Source organism: Ursus americanus, chromosome 26, assembly GCF_024610735.1.
Source record: "Ursus americanus isolate L20-20 chromosome 26, mUrsAme1.1.p, whole genome shotgun sequence".
In the NCBI taxonomy this organism is placed as follows: domain Eukaryota; kingdom Metazoa; phylum Chordata; class Mammalia; order Carnivora; family Ursidae; genus Ursus; species Ursus americanus.
Window position 1 is genome coordinate 2,488,672 of NC_142152.1, and position 22,177 is coordinate 2,510,848.

The 22,177-nt window shown below is 44.2% G+C and overlaps 1 protein-coding gene across 5 annotated transcripts in view; it reads right to left on the reverse strand.

Annotated features, from left to right (window-relative positions):
* PELI2 (pellino E3 ubiquitin protein ligase family member 2) overlaps positions 1-22,177 on the reverse strand; it is a 190,599-nt gene that overhangs the window by 127,317 nt on the left and 41,105 nt on the right. For 3 of the 5 annotated variants that reach the window (XM_087855959.1, XM_045810405.2, XM_045810404.2), the window contains exon 1: positions 13,379-13,467. Coding sequence is in view for 2 of the 5 variants with exons in the window: in XM_045810402.2 (XP_045666358.1) it covers positions 13,379-13,508 (130 nt within the window). In the remaining 3 variants the exon portion in view is untranslated. Of the gene's footprint in view, positions 1-13,378; positions 13,509-22,177 lie in introns of those variants that run through there. The other 2 variants (XM_045810402.2, XM_045810403.2) reach the window with 1 other exon arrangement.

Below are 22,177 nucleotides of genomic sequence, written 5' to 3' on the forward strand. Positions count from 1 at the left end.
TTCAGGAAGTTGAAACTCCAAAGCCCACACTTTCATTCCATTCTCATAATTTATAAAGCTTATTAATGGGGCACCTGGCTGGCTTGGTCAGAGGAGCATGCGACTCTTGATCTCAGGGTCATGAGTTCGAGCCTCACGTTGGGTGTAGAGATTACTTAAATAAATAGATAAACAAACAAACAAAAACTCCAAAACATTTCTTCCTAAAAACTCTCAAATATGTGATTCCTGAGATTGGAAGGAAAAAAACAATAGTGGAAATTAACACAAGTTTTGTACTGAGCAAGTTATCACATTATGTGTAATAGAAAAAATTTGGAAACCAAATTTTTAATTTACCAAATATGCCTGAAATATAAAACGGACCTGTGCATGTGCCTGTGGGTTGACAGAGCACATCAGTCACTGACCCATTAGAACCACCAGCTGTCCTACACCGTGCCCAAGGCAGGCCACAGCACTTAGCTACTCATTCAGCAACCTGGGCTGGGCTCTGGGAATAGACAGGACAGACCACCCGTCTTCAAGGGACTTGCTTTTCAGCATTACAAGACAGTACGCCAACAACTCTAACACAGTGTAGAACTCTTGTGGCGATACACACACACACACACAATTCTTTTTTGAACTTTAGGAATCCACAAAAGGACTTTCCACTGCTGTTAGGAGTGAGGAGTATCAGAGTTCCTAGGGGAAAGGACATCTGGGCCATGTTTTAGAGGATGGTGGGAGTACAGGTTAGTATTCAAGGCTAGAGCACATTCTAAGAAATGAGAATGTCAGAGGTGTAGGTGAGGGAAAACATGGCCACTGGGGGAATTTAACCTGAATGTCAGGCTGCAACGCAGAGAGGACAGAGCCAGTCCCGCAGGGCTCACCTGGCAGCAACATAAGGATAAAGAGCGAAGCCAGAACGAGCTTACCCATCGGAGAGCTCCTGGGGCCAGACTCCACTAAGCTGCCATTAACTCAACTCTGGTAAGAAAAACCCAAAGTTCCAGAAGCCACTTACTCACGCCTCGCCCAACATGGGTGTGATCAATAAAGAGCCTGTAAGTAGGTTTCTCTGGGAATCAGTCGGCAGCATAGGACTTCAAAGGGGCTGAAATACTTTTTCACTAAAGAGAAGGTCAACAGCACACTTCAATGTGAAAGGCAAAGGTGTCTCAAAAGAGGCCACCGGCAAACTGAAGACAGTCAATGATACCTCTGTGACCCTCCCTCTAAGGTCATGACTTCTTTTCAGCTGCACAGTATTTATTTTGATGTTGCTTTTACTACTTGCTGGTTTAAGTACCACTTCAAACAAACCAGCTAACTCAATGCAAGCCTCCATCGCAGTGCCTTCTGCAGACAGCTCTCTCGGCAGAGAGCTGGCTTCCAGACTAGACAGCCTGTCCTAGCAGTGCTCATGAGCCTCAAGCGACAAAGCAACTTCCACTTTTACTAACAAATATCATATTCATTTCTCTGGACAGCACTCCTAGTTCAGAAATGAATGGACGGACTTTCCAAGGCACCCTCCTAGGAGGTAAGAGAACCCGGAGCAGAATACCCAGCTTGGTCCCTGTCCTCTAGGGCACTCCCCACCTGCAGCCTGCAGCAGCAGACGAATATTCCTGGTCCCGGCGCCACATCTGGCTGGGTGACCAGAGACTACTTACTGGCCTTCTCTGAACTTCCAGTCCCTCGTGTGTAAAATGAGGAGTCAGAGGGCAGAAGGTTCCCTCCGACTTTCACATCCCAGGTATTTAAAAAGGAAAGTTACAGGAAAAGATGCTCTTCCTCCGTGGAAAGACAGGACGGGTGTAAGTGCCCCGATCAGGCATAATTCAAATAAGTCTGAGTAATGGCATAATTGTAAGTATAAATACAAGTATTCTCCCACACTGACATGTTAAAAGCAACTCGTTAATGAAAGTGTGCTTTAAGGACAACACAAATTAAATATGATTTTTCCAACTAATATGTGAATCAAGTCAATAGTAAAATTATTACATATCCGTAAAGCAGATAATTACACTGATAATTAAGTTATTGAGTGCTGGAGTCAAGTTTTCCAACACGCTGCTCCAACACTCTGGATCCAAGAGAACTAAAGAAAAGAAACAGAAACCTCTTTTCCTGCCTCCCAGTTCCGTGATGGCTTCCCCAGCCTGTCACTTCCCCCAATACAAGGTCAAGGGCTGCTCCGTAAAACAAGGTACTTTGTATTTAATTTCCCACAATAGTATAAGTAAGTTTTCTCACACTACTGTAACAAATTACCACAAAACATAGCAGCTCCAAACCAATTTGTTATCTCGCAGACCGGCGGGTCCACAGGCTTGGCTGGTTTCTCTGCCCAAGCCTCAGGAGGCTGAAAGGGGACAGCGGGGCTGTGTTCCTCTACGAGGCTCTAGGTAAGATGGCTTCCAGGGACATTCAGGGCGTCAGCAGAACTGAGTTCCATGTGACGAGAGGGCAGAGGTCCTGGTTTCCTTGCTGCTGCCTGCCAGAGCGGTTCTCGGCTTCGGGGGGCAGCCCATGTTCCTTGGCTCACAGCCACTGCCTCCAACTTCAAAGCAAGGAATAGCAGGTGGAGTCCTGCTCACGCTTCGAACTTTCCTACCCCTTCTTCCCGCACATTTCTATAAGTCTTCTACCTTCCTCTTCCACTTTTAAGGACTCTTGTGGTTATTGTAGACTGTTGGGGTGGGCCCAATGTAACCCCCCTATTTTAAGTTCCATGACTTCAATTCCATCTGCGAAGTCTCCTCTTCCAAGTGAGATAACGTATTCACAGGTCCCAGACGCTAAGGCACGGGCATCTTCAGTGGGGAGGGAGCATTATGCTGCCCCCCCCGCATCTTAAGTACATAAAAGACATAAGTATCTTTTGGGAGAAAACAGTAATTCTTCTGCCCACTCCGCACAGCAGAGATTTAGATTAAATATCAATGAACAGAAATGACAGCAGCAATGACCTTGTGATAATTTTGTACACACACAAAAAACTCCATTGTTAATGCTTGAACTGTTAAAAATATATGTTAGAAGGATTAGAGAAACCAAAAATGTTAGTGCTAAACTACATTAATAGCAAAAACTCCGAAAAATGTGATATTCTGAATCGACTTCAACTTTCTGGGATTATTCACTGTGAATCATACCTCAAAGGTGAATTTTAAGAATACTATAAAATATCTTAAAACCTACCTTTAGGCCGCTCACACAAATCTAAATGGAGAAAGGGTGATCACCAATTACTGTCTGAGACCTTCAGCCAGTACAAGCCAGACTACCTAGCCTACACACAGCAGGAGAGAGGCCAACACTGAGGGGGTCTGAAAGAAAGTACAGTTCAGTAAGAAAAGCTACTGTTTACTTTGTGAACAGGAGTCAAAGCTAAACCAAAAAAGGGAAAAGAACAGCTCACAAATTACTAAACTTACACGATTTGCAATGGCAAAGCCATCAGAAACCTTAGAAAACCGTAAAAGTACTGGTTAGCCAAAATACATAGAAATATAGTGTTAATAACTAATTCTTGATGTTAAAACTCCTACTATGTAAAACATAAAATGAGATAATCACCTAGATAGATTTATAAAAGTTATTCATCAGGAGTGCTAATACATAACAATCAGAATTATAATAACTGAAGTGTATAAGTCAAACATTTTAAGACATTCCATGGTCTGAATAATACAAACTATAGAGAGTATAAGACTAGTTTCCAAGTCATGCAAGTGAGAGCGCCAATCATTCACCAAAGCATGCTAATGTATTTCCAAGTCATCTGTTAATTGTTCGATATTACTGGGGTGATCCTTTACTCGATGTAATGGTCACAACTACGCAATGTCTGAGCTGGGATTACTTATGACAAACCAAATTCTTCCAATAACTTCCCCCCATTTAATTGAAAGCCAAGGAGTAAATGGAGTCCTGACAGATTTTCCTGTAACATAATATTGCTCATGGTAAATCTATTAACTTCTGTTGAACTAGTATCCATTCAGTTCAATATTTTTCTACCCCCAATATTATGATTTTTATATTCAGTATTTCTCTCATTACCTAAGCCGTGAAAACCACTTACTGGACTGTCCTATTCAATTATCTAGCTGACTTTTACAAAATTTTGTTCACCTTCGATCCACGTGTTTGAAAACATCAGATGGTCAAACTTCAAAGGTAGATTAATTAAAAGGAAGTTAGTTATATTCTTCAGATATGTTACCAAATAAGTATTCTCATGTAACCTGGATAATTTAATAGTTTTTCTCTTGGAATATTTTGCTTTATTTCAAATTTGTTTCTCCAATATTCTCTCCTACTCTATCACGATTTTCTGTATTTGCTTTTACATATGCTATCACCCATTTGTCAAGTCAATCTACCCACTTTAATAATCGATTTTTTTCCCTTCTAAAACCAAAGAAAGAAGAATGGTTAGAATAGCATGTAATAAAGCCAAATCTCCTAAAGCATTTAATCATCTAAATGCTATCTCACAGTTTCTATTAAAGTGAATATTCAGGTCTTTGATTTCCAAACTCAGTTTGCATCAATAATGCCACAAGCTGCCCATCTCACTGAAACCATTTTCTTGAGTGACAGTAAAGTTTAATATATTTCAGACTGTTCCTTCCAGCGCCATGAAATAAAAAACCATCAGCTATCTTCGAAGTCTTGAATATTGTATTTTAAGTAAATTGTTAAACCACTTCTATGTGAAATGGCTGCAGCTTTGTCAATAATGACTAAAATTTTACTGCCCTGATTTACAAGCTTTCCAAGAAGTTGTTTTCTCGTCTAATATATGTCCTGCAACAATCCAGACTGCAACTCTAAGCCGTCACAGCACATTCAGATAAGAGCTGTTTTTCTGAAGTCTCAATAAATACGAAATCAGAAAATTTTAAACTATGCAGTATGCTGTTGGTATTTCAAGTAACCTTTTCTTTTTTCCTTTGCTTTTACAATACCCTTTGATAAAAGGTTTTTGGAAGTTATTTCAAAATTTTTTTTTTTCGAAACTTAGGTTTGTATGTTTTCCAGCTTTGAGACAGTTGGCATATAACATTAAGTTTAAGGCATGCAATACGTTAACTTGGCACACTTCATCCTGCAAGACGACTACCACCACATCCTTAGCAGATGCCTCCATGACGTCACATAATTACCATTTTTTTTGGTGTGTGGTGAGAACATTTCAGATCTACTCTTCACTTTCAAGTACATAAAACAGTTTTATTAACTATGATCGCCATGCTGTACGTAAGATCGCCAAACCTTATTCAAATTATAACTGGCGGTTCGTAAGTGTAAGTAGACTTGGACCAGCCTCTCCCCATATCCTCAATCCATTGGCCCCTGGTACCATCATTCCAGTATGTTTCTAGGGGTTCAGGTTTCTAGATTCCAGATATAAATGATAAGTAGCATTTATCTTTCTGACTTATTTCACTTAGCATAATGCCCTCCAGGTCCATCCACGTTGTCGTAAATGGCAGGATGCCCCTTCTCGTGGCTGAGCGGTAGGACACTGTATGTACACACACCGTTGGCCCTTCGACATGGGTTTGAACTGTGTGGGTCCACAGAGACAGATTTCTTTTATATGGTAGTACTGTAAATATAGTTTCTCTTCCTTAGGATTTTCTTAACCTTTTCTCCAGTTTACTTGTAAGAACACAGTATTTACCACATATAACATACAGCCTAGATGTTAAATGACTGCTTTTGTTATCAGTAAGGCTTCCAGTCAACAGCAGGCTATTAAAGTTTTGGGGGAGTCAAAACTTTTATGAAGATTTTCAACTGCGTGGCTGGCGGTGGGGGCGGCTGGTACTCCTAACACCCATGTGGTTCAAGGGTCGACTCTGTACCACATCTTTACAAACCATTCAAACTTCTGACAGACACTTAGGTTGATCCCATATTCTCGCTAACGAGTGCTGCAAGGAACACGGAGAGCAGGTAGCTCCTGGAGATGCTGTTTTCACTTCCTTTGGATTTATACTCAGAAGTGGGGCCGCTGGATCAGAGAGCAGTCCTAGGTTTAGTTTGAGGCACCTCCGTACGGTTTTCCACAGTGGCTGCGCCAACCTGCATTCCCACCACAGTGCATGAGGGCTCCCTCTTCTCCACATCTTCGCCAACACTTACCTCTCGTCTTTTCGATGACATCCATTTTAACTGGCATGAGGTGATATTTCACTGTGGTTTTGATTTGCATTTCCTTGATCATCCGTGTCCGTGAGCACCTTTCCGCATACCTGTTGGCCATTTGGAGGTCTTTGGAAAAAGGTCCATTCCGATCCTCTGCCCATTTTTAAATCAGGCGGTTTTGTTATTGAGTTGTAGGAGTTCCTCATAGATTTTGAATATTAACTCCTTATCAGATAGAGGATTTGCAAATCCTATTTCTCCTATTCTTGAGGTTGCCTTTTCATCTTGCTGATCATTTCCTTTGCTGTGCAGAAGCTTTTTAGTTTGATGTAGTCCTACTTGTTTATTTTTGCTTTTGTTGCCTTTGCTTTTGGTGTCAAGAAATCAATCACTGCCAGACCTAAGTCAAGGAGCTTATTCCCTACATTTTATTCTGGGAGTTTTGTAGTTTTAGGTCTTACATTCAAGCTTTTAATCCACTTTCAGTTGTTGTTGTTGTTGTTGTTTTGGTATATGGTCTAAGACGGGGCCAGTTTCATTCTTTTGCATGTGGCTCTCCAGCTTTTCCAATGCCATTTATTGAAGAGACTATCTTTCCCCCTTTGATTACTCTTGGCTCCTTTGTAATAAAATAGACCATATACGTATGGGTTTATTTCTGGGCTCTCTGTTCTGTTCCACTGACCTAGGTGTATGTTCTTATGGCAATACCATCCTGTTTTGATTACTATAAAGTTTGTGATATTACTATAAAGTTTGACATCAGAGAGCAAAATGCCTCCAGCTTTGTTCTTCAAGACTGCCTTGGCTATTCGGGGTCTTGGGGGGTTCCACACAAGCTTTGGGTAGTACAGACATCCATGTTAGTTTATGCTCATGGGCTGGAAGAAGGATCTTTCCATTTATGTGTGTCTTCGGTTTCTTCCATCAACATCATATAGTTTTCAGTAGACCCATCTTTCACCTCCCTGGTTAAACCTATTCCTACTTTATTCTTTCTGATGCAATTGGAAATGAGATTGTTTTAAATTTCTGACTTTGTCACTGATTTTTGAATACTGATTTTGTATCTTGCAACTTCACTGAATTCGTCTTAGCTCTAACAGTTTTTGGGTGTTGTCTCCTGGGTTTTCCATACATATTATGTCATCTGCAAATAGACCACTTTACTTCTTCCTTCCCAATTTGGATGACTAGTTCTTTTTCTTGCCTACCTACTCTGCCTAGGAGTTCTAGTACTGTATTGAACAAAAGTGGCCAGAGTGGGCATCCTGGTCTTGTTCCTGATCTTAGAGAAAAAGCTTTCGGTTTTTCAGTTGCCTATGAGATTAGTTGTGGGCTTGTCATGTATGGCTTTTATTATGTTGAGGTACATTTCTTCTGTACCTGGTTTGTTGAGCATTTTTTAATCATAAATGGATGCTGAATTTTGGCTGTTTTTCCTTAATACTGAGATGATCATACGACTCTCACCCTCCTACTGTCAGTGTGGTATATCACACTGATTTGCAGATGTTGAATCATTCTTGCATCCCAGGAGCAAGTCCCACTTGATCATGGTGTATGATCCTTTTATTGTACTGTTGCATTTGGTGTGTTGATATTTTAAGAATTTTTACATCTATGTCCAATCAGGGATATTGGTATGCAATTTTCTTCTCTTGTGGAGTCCTTGTCTGGTTTTGGTGTCAGGGTAATGCTGGCCTCACAAAAAAAAAAAAAAAAATTCAAAGTATTTCCTCTCCAATTTTTTGGAAAAATTTGAGAACTCTTATTAATTCTTATTTAAATGTTTGGTAGAATTCACCAGTGAAGTCTTCTAGTCCTGTACTTTCGATTAACAATCAAACCCCTAAACGATCTCCTTACTAGTAACTGGTCAGTTCAGGTTTTCTATTTCCTCATGACTCCGTCTCAGTAGGTTGTACGTTCCTAGGAATTTATCCATTTCTTCTACATTGATCAATTTGTTGTCATATGATTGTTCATAGTAATCTCTTATGATCCTTTTTATTTCTGTGGTAGCAACTGTAATGTCTAATTTTGAGTTCTGTTTTCTTGGTGAGTCTAAAGATTCGTCTTTATGGTCTCAAAAACACAGTTCTTCGTTTCACTAATCTTTCCTATTGTCTTTTTTCTCTCCACTTGTTCCTGCTCTGACCTTTGTTATTTCCTCCCTTCTCCTAACTTTGGGCTTAGTTTGTTGTTCCATTTCTAGTTCCTCGAGGTATAAGGTTAGGATGTTTGTGTCTATATTTTGTTAAAACCATTAAGATGGATCCCATTCTATAAATACAAATTATCTTGGGTTGGTATTTCTGTATAGAACCCAAAGATATTGTAGGCTGCAGGTTACTAATTTTTTTTCTGACAAATTTGGAATATTCATGGTTATGGTACCTAAAAGGATAAAACTTATCCAAACTTTGTTGCCCCTTTATAAGAAGGATTTCTTGAACTTATAAACAACACCAGATATCACTAACCCAAGAATTATAGTCCATTAACAATGAAAGAAAGCAAAGTAAAAACAAAAACAAAACCCCAACTATTTAAAAGCTGCATTAAACAGTCTGAGGATAATGATAAACAGAGGATTTCTAAAGTACAGAAGGCTGCAGCTTCAGAATGACCCGGCAGCAGAGACAGGCCACCCACTGCACCGAGACCCAGGCTGGACAGACAGACAGACAGTACTTCAAAAGCAGACCCCACTACAGCTGACAAAATGAGCTTGAACTAATGAGTCTACCTTGACGTTTATGCGGCCACGTCTCAGTTACTCCCGTATTAATCACTGATAAAGAAGAAGGTCAGTACCAACCAGGAGAGCCACTCAGCGCCGACAGCTCAAGAGCGGTCCTGGTTGCGACGATCACGTGAAACGGTTCTGCCCTCTCTCAACGGTCACTCCGAGACCACTGATAGTTTCCATTCTGAAATATGCCAACTGGCACAAAGTGATAGTCCGTCACTTTTAAAAAGTAAAAATGCCCAAAAAAGGAGATCTCAATAAAGCACAGCCTACAAGGGAAAACCATGATGAAGAGTTTTCCTCAGTGATGTCGCTAAATTTAAACCATGTTGCTACCAAAATAGTCACCATCACCACCACCATCCTATTTACCGGTTAGGAGCAAAACAGTTGCCCCACAGCCTTAAAAGGAAATGAACAAACAAAAAATGACTTCGATTCTCAGTCTGATTATGCCACGTCCTCTATTCACCACCCTTCAATGCTTCCTTTTAGGAAAAACCCAAATCTCTGTTCCAGATCTCTCTGCTCTCCTGGCTAACTCCTCCTGACCCCTCACCTTAAAGCTCATGTGTCCTCAGAGGTCCTGCCCTGTCTACCCCATCCAAGCTCTCCCTCCCCCCGCCCCAGTTCTCATAGCTCCGTCATCTTTTCCTGCCCCGCACCCTGCAATAGATCCAATCCCTAGCATGACGCTTGGCCACAGAAAAGTGCTAGATAAATAGTTGTTGAATAAATGAATGGTGAATAAATTGCTAAATGCTCTAGGTCTATAGAACTGCCAAAAGTAAAACAAGGTTTTATTTTAGGTTTTCTTTAAACACATCGTATAATAGGGGACATATCTGAGTATTACTATTTCAAGAGCAAATACACACACGAGGAGAGATTATACAAACAGATTACACAACACTAGCCTGTACTTGCCATCCTCCTCGGACTTTGCATGGACAATGGCATGCACGAAGACTGAGAGGCCCCATTTTCCAGCAGCCACTACTAGCCACAAGGGGGTACACCTCGGTGTGACCCCCGACTGTGCGGCAGAGGGAAGAAACAACATAGAATATCAGCACTTGGGCTCCTGATTAGCTACGGGACCCACACCTGCCCTTCTAGGTCTCCCGTAGACAAATCCAAATTAAAGATGACCTTTTCCTTACCCATATTGCAGAATCGGAAATTTCAGAGCAGACAAACCACGGCTGATTCAGGTCCAACAGCTTTTGCCAAGTACACCACATACCCTGGCATTCTGACAGGAAATGGGTGAGCAAGTAAGAAGTAAAAACAGGCCAGCAGGGCCTGGGATGGGCCCAGAGGCAGAGACTCAGAGGGGTGCCAACAGGTACCAGAGAAAGGGAATCCAAGGTAAATGCAACACATAACTGGAAAACCCAAGTGGGCTAACAACAGAGCTGAGGACAGGCCGAAGGGCTAGAGGTCTTAAGATTAGACAAGAAAGCCTATGTATACACAAGTAGAATGTACTGGAGAGTACGGTCACTTTCAAGTGACAATGGACTCTGAGGTAGACTGTATCAGGGGGAAAAGTGATGGGACAAAGTGGGAGAGTTAAAGTATTATGACCCGCGGAGGCCAATGTATGGTTTAACGCGGGTTAGGGGACAGATGGGTGAGGCACGCAATCACTGAAATGCGCGGGAGGGTGGACTGCAGGTCAGTGAGGTCAAGGGATGCAGGGGAAGAGGCAGCTTACTTCAATAATGTAGGGTTAAAGAACAGACTGCAACCGAAACAGAATGAAATCATTTCTAGTTCCATAAACTGGAAAGATGGGGGTAAAAAAATAGAGGAATAAGACTGTTTCGGTGGAAACAAACAAAACATCAGCGTTCAGTTAAGGCGAGGCAGGAGGAGGAATATTTGAAGGAAAGGTTAAATGTATAAGCGACTTTGTCTAGGGATCAACAGAGCAGGTGGCAGCAGGAGGGGTAGGGCACAGCTGACCAGGGGTGGGAACAGAAGGAGTGAGGAACTTGTGACCAAGGTGCTAGGCTCAGGTAGGGTGGAATTCTGTGCACGAGGCCCTCAATGTACAAGGCACCGGGAGGAGAAGATGCAGAGGGAAAGCAGTAAGGGACAGCTGATCACTCACAGTAAGTGTCTGTCTACTCCTCTCCCTTAGTCACAGTTGACTGACCCCGGCCAGGCCTAGCAGAGTCCCTTTCCTGACAATTAAAAACCTCGAAGAGAGACAGAAGGTAGTTGGAGCCAAATCACTTTATAACACTCTCTCAAGAATGTCCGCATTAACCCCTGCTGATAGTATGGTTCTCTCTGAGCTGTTCTTACCCTCTAGCCTTTCATAATTTCTTCATTTTTGTTTTTTTTTTTCCAAGCCAGACTCATGTGTTGCTTATAACCGAAGCACCCTGCCTGATTCAGCATGGCTCCTGTCGATAGCCAACTCGTTTCGTTTTGTAGAGGAGGAAACCAAGGCCCCAAGAATACAGGTTTTTCCCAGGTTACAAGACCGAAGACCAATTTCCCTACTACTAGCAGTGTAGACAGACCATAAACACAAATTGAGACCAGAAGTTTTAGAATTTAAATAACTTCAGGTAAAACCCAGGTATAAAAGATTCAAGTTTTATAAAAAGCTAAAATTGGAGCCGATGGAGGCGGGTAATAAATAAGGGAAAGTCACTGATCTTCTGATAGCAGCTACCGGAAGATCTATTTCAACTTCCAGCTGTCTTTCATGAATTCTATCACAACACGAAGCCTGAGTAGTCAAAGATTTCTATAAAAGGTTCTTAAATATCTGAAGCCATTGTATCAATAGCAAATCTAAGCTTAAGGAAAATAAAGTACAGAGCTAGAGGAAGGGAAGGCAACCGCCAACCACAGACAAATGTGAGGACCAGGTCTGTACCATCAGAGCATTTTTGGTGCTGATCACACGCTTAAAAACTTTTGTCTCTGTATCTTCCAAATATTTTTCAACTATAAAATATTTCTCTTACTTCCTTAACCTTCCAAGATTGTTACTTCACTTCCCCTTGTCTCAGAATCTTTTGTAAAGCTCATTTCCTCTGTTTTTCCTATCAAGAGTCCTTCCCTTCTTAGAACTTAATTTCCCTTTCTCTAGCCGCCAAAAACGTGGCTGCTAAATATTAATCCTTCCTGTTTCCTCAGTGTTTGATATTTTTGGGTCTAACCATTCCCTCATTAATGCAAGACAACCTCAACTGGTACATTCTAACTTTTCCCATGGCATGGGAAAAAGCAACAGGGGCTTTCTTAAAAATTTTTAATTTAATTTAATTTAATTAATTAATTTTTTAAAGATTTTATTTATTTGACAGAGACCGCCAGCGAGAGAGGGAACACAAGCAGGGGGAGTGGGAGAGGAAGAAGCAGGCTCCTAGTGGAGGAGCCTGATGTGGGGCTCGATCCCAGACCGCCGGGATCACACCCTGAGCCGAAGGCAGACACCCAACGACTGCGCCACCCAGGCGCCCCTTAAATAAAAACATTAACGAAGGTGATCAGTTCCTAGGACGGAGTATAAATACCACACATGCTTCCTTGAAGCTATTCATTTCCCTTGGAACTTTGGGTTTTCAGCAAAAATGGGAATCAAGTCTTATTTATTCCAGATGGTCCAGACCCATTATGATAAACACATATAGCCAATTCACCACACAAAATACTTCAGGGGAATATAATTTTTATAGAAAAGGAAACTATATCGCATGTTAAATAATTAGAAAATTGTCCTGTCTAAATAGGTGGAACATATCAACCAGAGCGGAAACTCAGGGGTTTTTTCCCCATTTATAGATCAAGAAAATAAAGCAGTCATAAAAATTAACGTTTTATATAACTCAAACCAATGAGAAGAGATACAGTAAGCCTCTCATGGCACTTAGCTCTGTTTACTTCCAGTCTTTCTAATAATCACCCCAATTCAACTCCACGTACATGCAGATTATGTGAAAACTACTACTCAAATAGGAGGAAAATAACAACCCTTATTGAGGTTTTACTAAGACTTAACACAAAAACCCTTTAGGATAAAGAGCATCGCTTATCTTTCAACCACAACTGTTTTAAATTGACATATGTTGGTTCCACTATGTCCCAAGCAGTGAGCAGTCCACCCTGGGGGAGCGGGCGGGAGGGGCGGGTTGGCCCAGCCCACCACTCAGTGGCCACGTGGCGATGTTCGGAGACCTGTTTGGTCGTCCCAACAGCAGTGGCAGTTGGGGGTGGGGATGACGTGCTACTGGCGTCTAGCGGGTCAAAGCCAGGGGTGAGGCTCATCTGCAAAGCACAGGACAGCCCTTCCCAACAAAAAACTATCTGGCCTCAATGACTGAGCAACTGTCCCACCAGGAGAAAAAAAGAAAAGCAACTAAAAAAGAGCAGCCAAGACAAGAAGTGAGCACGAGTCACCACCCGCCCAGGCCTCCCAGTTCTGCGGGAGCCCCCTACCTTGGAAGCCTGTGGCGTGGATATCACGTGGACCGTGCTGGGTTTGACTCCATTCGCCTTCGGCCGTTTATAGAGAGCAAATCTGCTTTTCCTCCGGCCTCGGTCTCCATTAGGTAAAGCACCGTTGTACCTATAAACAAAGATGAAAGGTCATGTATTTGCAGATTTTTTAAGTTTTAAGGAAAAAAAGAGGAACTAAGAGAAAAGACAGGGATGGTCATAAAAAAAAAAAAAATCGCCCACTAAACACCCCAGAGAAGGAATGGGCTGCAAAACAGACTTCAGCTGTAATGAAATTCAAATCACTTCCAGAAACTTAATTTAAGAGTGATGTACAAAGTAATTATAGGTCTCCTATTCTATAAAGTCAGACTCTTCAAATCTTTTTGGAAAGAGACAGTATAAATAAGCAAATGAGAATTCTGCAGAGGCTGTATTAGTGAGGGCTCAATTTAGCAAGCGTTGTTCTAATGGACCCCAGAGAAACACTCAAGAAATATTTTTAAATGAACTAGTTAGAAAATAGCATACTAATTAAACCTCATCTCTCACTCCCAAATCATGTTAATGTCTTTAGGATCTTTATTTGTAAGAAGACCAAATTTAGTTACTTGCAGTCTTGAAAGTTCTGAATTCTCCACATTCATTCTCATTTCTATTTGAACTTTTAAACTGTCAGGTGAGCAAAAATACCGTGTGAAAATTAAACATAAAGTAGGACTTCACAAGAAGGTTGCCCATAAAAGAGACCCAGAAGTGGGGGGGGGGGGGCGTTTTAGTCCAAAATGTCCAATAACTTAAAAAGTCATCTGGAAAACGATGTCCTTACACAAATTTCCCACATTAATACCTTAAACTAATACCAGTGTTTAAAAGAAAGGCAGGATTGCACTTCGTATTTCTGTTTTCAATTGTATTTCTAACTCTGGATTTAATGGGTCCCTGTATGTTCTGACCAATGTCTCCTGTCGCCACGCTGACAGGACTATTCTCCATCCCCTTCGGGGGGGAAGTTCTCTTAATCTTTAAAGTCTTGCCTTTGCCTCTAGTTTGGCCACACCCAGAACATGGTGGCCAGCATGGCTGAGGGGCCGCCAGTAAAACTGGGGAGAGTTTTTTTTTGTTTTATAATTTGGTAGCTACAGTCTGCCAATGGATTTAAATTATCACTTGAAGTTATTCCTCCTGTGTTTTTAATCTGTTCCCATTTCCATCACAAAGGAACATGGGCTCCATAAAAGTGTCTCTAGAATACAGAGATGATTGATTCCGAGTCTCCTTTTTCTGAGGCAAGATCAAAACACGCAGTTTTCTTACTCATGTTCGGGATCGCTACCATAATGAATGTGTCCCTGAGTAAGTGGCCATCATCAACCCACTTTGTTTTAATAGATTTCCCCATCACTTAAATCAAGATGAACATTCTGTATTAAGAGAAACATATGTAAATCAATTAAAGCTAGGACTCTCAACAGCGTAGAGGAGTATTTTCCCCACTGAGGCCTAGAGGCAAAGAGTACAAGATCGGGCAGGGTTTCTCCTGTGCCTCTCACATCTCCCCAGCCCCCCCCCCCGCCCCCCGCTCCATCATTCAACCACACACTGCTCGCTGAGAAGATCTAACCAGCAAGACGGTGTCTGATGCCTTTCTAGGGATCCACTCACAACTACACGCCCTTCTCAGGAATCCCCCTCCCCCGCCCCACCCAACGGCCTCAGGTGAGCCCCCACGCCCCGTCTGAATGAAATGGCCAGGCCAGCACCCTCCCCACCACACTGGAGCTGAATGACTGCAGGTGCACATCTGGCCCATGTTGACCAAGGACAAGCTCATTGTGGAAAACACAAAACCGGGGCGGAGAGAAAACCAGCTCACGTCTGTGGATGGCCAGAGCTGTGTGATGTTAAGTGCGCCAACTCTGGGGATGTCCCAACCTGTCACATGAAGCAGCGGCAGAGACCGGCAACCAGAGACAAAGAGGACCCTCAGGGCTCCTGCTGGCCCCGCTGTACATTGACCCTTGTTCATGGCGCCCTCTTTAGTTTCCGTTAACTCAAGTTGGTTCTGCTATCTACACCCCGAAGCCCCATCTAATATAAAGGGGGGACCCACAAAACTAGTAGCACCTTAACATATGCAGAAACGTTTTAAGTGACCTGAGCATAGATGCAGATAGCACAGGTTAAGCAAACACTACGCCAGTCTACATACAGATTCCCCACTCACTCAACACAGCCAAACAGTGATCGGTGAAAAACCCTATTGGAAATAATTAAGGTGATGGTGGAAAAACCAGTGTCCAATGAGACACGTTTCTAATTAGGTGAAGCTACAGGGTCCTTCATTCAATATTAAAAATGCCAAGTCCCAGAGCTGTGATGAATATCGGCTTCCTGGTCTTCAGATCTCTCCACTTAAGAGCAGAGAAAGGCACAGAACGAGTGTGATAAGACCTGAATGCAACAAGATGCACTCGTGCACAGAGCACGTGGGAAGAGGCATCAGGGAGAGTGTCATGAAGAGACAATGTGTGAATGGCCTCGAAACATGAACCAGACTGACCGGGAATGTAGGGCAATAGTACGTACACAGGCAAGGAGTAGGTAGTTCAGTACTGTGACAGTGTCCAGTTCAAGGGGAGAGAAGCAGCGGGTCAAGAGGGTAAAAGGCAGGAGCCAGGTGACGACAAGAGCGGGGCGCTCCATGAGGGCGTGGCTTTTTCGAAGAAAGGGGAGCTGATAAGATGTAAGCAAAGGACTAACGTGATCGGACACGCAGTAACTGCTGAAGCAGCATGGCGCAGGATGGACAGCCAGACTAGAGTCCCGGATGGACAGCCAGACTAGAATCCTGATGATCAGATGGCAGAACTAGCCGAACTACCGGAAGTGTAGTGGGTTGAACGGTGGCCCCCAACAGATGGGCCCATGTCCCGGATCCTTTGGAAAAAGGGTCTTTGCAGATGTAGTTAAAGCTCTGGAGAGGAAATCATGCTAGGTTACCAGAGGGCTCGAAATCCAGTAACAAGGGCCTTTGTAAGAGACACATAGGACCACGTGAACAGAAAGGGAGGCAGAAACTGGAATTGGACAATCACAAACCAAGGACCGCCTGCAGCCACCAGAAGTGGGAAGAGGCAAGGAAGGACCCTGCCCCCCAGAGCCCCGGGAGACAGCATGACCTCGGCAGCACCGTGGTTCCAGACTTGAGGAACTGGAGAGAACCGGGAGAACCCATTCTGCCGTCCTGAGCCACCATTCAGTGGTAATTGGTCCTGACAGCTGCAGGAAACATTAACAGCCTAAACCAAAGCGGCGAGGAAAGGAGGTGGAAGCTCAGAGGAACTCAGAGCGTTGTTTTCAGGGCCAGGTGAGCATCAGAACCTCCAGGGAAGCTTTACCAAGCGATGCACGCCGAAGGCTCGAGAGCTTCTGAGTCCGCAGTCCCGGTGCAGGGCTCCCGGCGTGGGCTGTCAGAGCTGCACAGGGATGTGCACCTGCAGCCACGACCAGGCACCGGGGTCTTGAAGGCAAGTATCAAGAGTACTTGGGGACTTGTTCGGCTGCACAGGGTGGAGGGACAGAGAAAGGTAACGGCATACAGGCTTGTGGCCTCGGCCAGGGGGATGGCATTATTAGGAAGCAGGATAGGAATGACAGGGATATCCAGGGAAAGCCACTTGGGAGGTGAGACAACTTACAGACCCGGGGGGCTTTTATACTACAAGTGTGGCAGTTGAAATCACAAGCATAAACAAGATACGCCCAGCAAAAGTGCCAAATAAAGAAGTCAAGGACCAGAAGGCAAAAACTGACCCTAGAAAATGCAACCAGTTAAAGAAATAACCCCTTCTTAGTCCTAGGCAGAAGGACCAGGAACAGGAGAAAGTTGTATCACTGAAGACAAGAGAATTAACAGTGTTTAAGCAGTTAAAAGGCCAGTTCATAGGAGAAAAACATACTACCCATGATCTGGAAGACCAGGACGCTGGGGACCTGATCCATCTCCAGAGTGAACAAGTAAACCCAAGCCAGCCCCTAGACCCCGGGTCTCACTCTGAGCCTCCCCTCCCATCCCATGTTCTCCTCAGCAGAGAGCTCCTCACGCACTGTCCTGCTTCCAACACTCTCGGACTCTTCAATTCAGTAGCACATGATCTTTGCCCCAAATCAAAAAGTACATTTGGTCACGTGTCCTGCCACCACCCTCTCCGACCTCCACCCCACCCTAAAAGTTTCCCAATGGCTCTCGAATCAATGTGGCAAATCAGAGAGGACCACAGATGCCCAGGACTTCACCCAGTGAGAGGGGAAGTCTAAGTCCCCTCTCCCTACACCTGGGCTGGCCTTAGGGACTCGCTTACCAACAGGATGTGGAGGAAGTAACGTTCTGAAACTTTCTGAGCCAAGTCTGAAAGAACCTTGCGGTTTCTGCCTGGGTCTTCGGTGAGCATTGAGCTGCCACAGAAGAGACCTGGGACCACCATGCTGGGGAGGCCACACACAGGCGCTCCGGTCAGCAGGCTCAGCAGAGTCCAGTCTTCCAAACACCCCGTTCAAGCACCGGTCACGTGAATGAAGAAGTCTTGAACCTTCCGGACCGGCCTATCCCCCAGCAGACTATTACCAAGTGACCACGATACCATGTGAGGCAGAAAAACAGCCCAGCTGAGCCCTGCCCGAATTCCTGACTCACAGAACAGTGCAGTAAATAAGAACATCGCTGTGTCAAGCCACTAAGTTGAGGGCAGTTGGTTACACAGGAATAGGAGCTTGGAACAAGCCCTAATACTCCCTTCTCCCTGATCACAGCCTCTCCTTTGTCCCCTGATCTGTCAAGCACGGTCACGTCTTCCTGATCACAGACCCTTCCCCTCCAGCCCGGCTTCCCCAGGGAACGTCCAGTCCACCCACAGTGCCTGACACAGCACACCAGTGCAGGGGCACCCAGGCACTGAGACCCACCCAGGGCGACCACAGCACAAGAGAGAAGGACCATCATTTATATGGTGGAGGAGAGATGTGATTGTTGCCGACAAAGGCACAAAGTTATCATTCCAACAAAGAAGATCAGAACGTTCCCTGGCCTGGCAAGCTCTTCAGCCACTAAGTTTGTAGAAAATAGTATTACCAAGAGTTGCTGCCCCCTGTTTTAGCTGAACAGGGGTATTTGGATTGAAACCCACAAGTTGTTTTTCAAGCTTCCCATTAAAAAAAAAAATTCTGGAGATGTTAAAAACATCCACTTATTTAGTAAGTGTGTGATGAAAATTTAACTCTTCGCATATGCAGGGCAAATAGCTGGTCTTAATAGTAAAGGTATTTGGATGCTGTGAATGACAATAAAAAACCTGTGTAAGAAACCTCACAAATCGAGGGTTTTTCCTGGTTTAAAATGCAGGGTTCACAAAAAATAAAAATAAAAAAAAATAAAAAATAAAATGCAGGGTTCACACGTTTTCACTAGCAATTGCTATGCATTTACCATGAGGGAGGCATTACTACCCTCCGTGGACAGGTAACAGGCTCGAGTGGCTGAAATCCACACACAGACTTGCACAGCGAGGAGAGGGCGGACAGAACCCTACTCCACATCTGCTTCTGTCGGACTCCAAATGTCATTCTTCCCAGGAGACGCTGACAATTTTTAAATCCAAGGCATTTCTTGGCATACAACACCAAGATACAGTCTTGAGGAGATGCCTGCCACCTTAAAGATGCATTTGTCAGAAAGAATTTTCTACGGGAACCAGCAAGAGAGGTATGCCAGGGGCTCCCCATCCCATTTTGGAAGGATCACGTCTGATCTTCAGCAGCCTGAACTTAGAGCAGCACCCACGTGGAAATGGGAAGAGGATGTGGGGTACGGCACCCCAGGACCACGCTACAGAGGCAGCCTGGCTTCCCGCCGCAGGCTGAATGTTCTGCCCTCCCTCCCAAGCAGCACTTCTGTCACTGGCACAGATAAACCGCGAGCGACTACTGTAGCCAAAGTAAACCATACACTGCAGATGAACAAGTCAGGGACACTGCAGGTGAGCTCGGATACAGGGCACAGGGTCTGCTCAACACCTGCAGCGTGGCACCTGCCTCGACACAGCACACACCAGCTCACAGGACAGTGAATGCACTCGTGCAAGTGCAAGAAAATGCACGTAAGCCCGTAAGGGCCTGACGCCAGCCTGATGATTACAGCCCCAACTCACGGTTTATCCGTCAGAACACATCTGGGCTTGCCTTGCCCTGATGAACATTACATACAAAGCCCTGGGACCCAACAGTGCTTATTCCTCTGTGCCTAACAAATGCTGCACAGTGTAGGCTTTGTAAACCGACATTCCTTTCTAGCCAAAGAACTAATTATGGCAGCACCAGAACAGTCTCTCTCTCCCCCCTGCTTATTACCTGCCGCAGCTCTTTCAACATCACTTCATTCAGAAAATCTTCCTGGGCTTGGCCTGAAAATGAGAATTCTCAATGTCCCATTTCTGGTTGGAAATGGTCCTTGCTTCGAGCAGCTACTTAAGGTCCAATCAATATGAAAAACAATATATTCACTCAAGAATGCAACCCACGAGGTGCCTGGGGTGAGTCAAGCCCCAGGGCCAGGGGCTAAGGATACTCACAAGAGATCTTGCCTCTTGAGACAGGGAGGTGAAGGCAGAAAAACTATAAATACTAATAAATGCTAAGGAAAGGGAGTTAGAACACAATGGGAAAAACTAAATCGGAACGTTAAGTTCTGAATCGGGACCCAGCACTGGGTCTTGCCACGCCCTGCACGTGGGATCGGAGTCAGGGAACCCTAGGAGCTATCTGCTACACCAGGCCTGCGCCACGGCACGGGTTAATCTTCCCTTTATAACTCACACCATTTTGACTGGATGCTTTTCGAGAAGTCCCCTTTTTATTTGGATAAGCCCCTTCACCTCTACGTGGCACCTTAAAACTGAGGAGGGGGTCAAGCACACAGTGGCCACGTGAGTGCGGGGATAAGGACGGTGGTGCGGGGATCCGCAGACAGGAGCTCCAGCTCCCACTCTTTCCTGCCTGGGGCAGGGAACCTACCGAAGACAGGCCTGTTTCTTCAGCTACAGAGAGAGGAACACAAAATTACAAATTCAATTTTAAAAAGATTCCCGGGGCGCCTGGGTGGCACAGCGGTTAAGCGTCTGCCTTTAGCTCAGGGCGTGATCCCGGCGTTGTGGGATCAAGCCCCACATCAGGCTCCTCCGCTGTGAGCCTGCTTCTTCCTCTCCCACTCTCCCTGCTTGTGTTCCCTCTCTCGCTGGCTGTCTCTATCTCTGTCAAATAAATAAAAAATAAAAAAAAAATCTTTAAAAAGATTCCCAAGCCTCTTTCGAGGATTCCAAGTACGGATGGACCCAGAAGGCATCTCACCCAGCTAGAACACCGTCGTCCCGGCTCAGGAGGGTGAAGGTTGTGGTGCTTCATGAAACTACAGGCTTTTACCGCCACCACCCTTCCAAAAGCCTCCCAGATCTTCAGGGCAGTTAGATTTCCAGGTTGCCTTTTTCTTATCTTGAGGAGTTATTTTTGGTTTGTTTTTAGCTTCCCCATACCAAAATATTTTCCAAGGTAAAATATTAGAAGTTTTTTCTATCAGGAACACAGTACTGCCCCCACAGCAGGAGATCTTAGGCTGTTCCTCCAGGCTCTGTACACCCACGCACTCTCCTCCAGCCCCTCTGCAGCGGGAGGGACAGGGAGGGCCCTCGTGGTCCGCCCTCCCATCCCAGGGGGACTTTGCCCAAGTCCCTGAACTTCTCAGAAGCTTACTGTCCTTCCCCCTAAAGGAGGAAGGCCTAACAGTCTACCCTTTGGATTCTGTGTGTTGGGGGAGGAGCTCAGGAGAGGCGGGGACCCCAGCCTACACTGGCTCCTGGGCCATCACTCGGTTCTTTCTTGGCTTTACTCAGTTCCTGTAGGGAGGGTCACTCCTCCCCAGGTGTTTCTTCCTCCAACCAGGCCATTCAAAAGAAAATGAACTCTCAAAGCAAATGCAGTCTACCTCAAAAACAAAGGAATGGTTTATGAAAAGAACAGTATCATCGAATACTTTGTCATTTGTGGGACTGAAATCTTTCTCCTCCCTTTTTCATTTCAAATTGGTACCGTCACTAAATCACACAGGATTTTTTTTTTTTTACTGGATTGAATCTTTGATTTTTAAGCATTGCTGGAGGGCCAACAGCAGCGCATTTTTCACTGAATACTTCAAGATATGCAAAGCATCAGGAATAAGGAAAGTTATTTATGTTATTCTCACAACATCTAAGACTACTTCTTTTATTCTGCCATTGGCACCACCAGTCCAAAACACGTCCAACTAAACGTGTATTAATCTCAATGCTTTATGGCAGAGAATCTCTTGTTTACCTTATTAGGTGAAAATTAAAGTATTACTCTTCAGTAACCTGGTTCCTAAAAAAGAAAAAGATCACAAGGAAAAAAAAAAAAACGAAGTGTGGCAAAAAAAAAAAAAAAGAAAAGAAAAAAGAAAAAGAAAGAAAAGGATTTGACACACTAGAAGATTTGTACAGTTCAAAAATCATGTGAAGATTTATCTTGTTCTTGGATTAGTACCATCTTACACTCTACACTTCTTTACGTCCATCATTCTGGAAAACAAATCAAATCCCCAATGTTCCTTCTCCATCGCTCTAACCTTTGCTCTTTTTAGCCTCTCATCCCCTAAGTTAAGAGCATCCGGCCTGTGAACTGTATGGGGTAGGCTGAAGCACAGGTCCCACGTGCTCACTCCTCCCTGAGGACAGC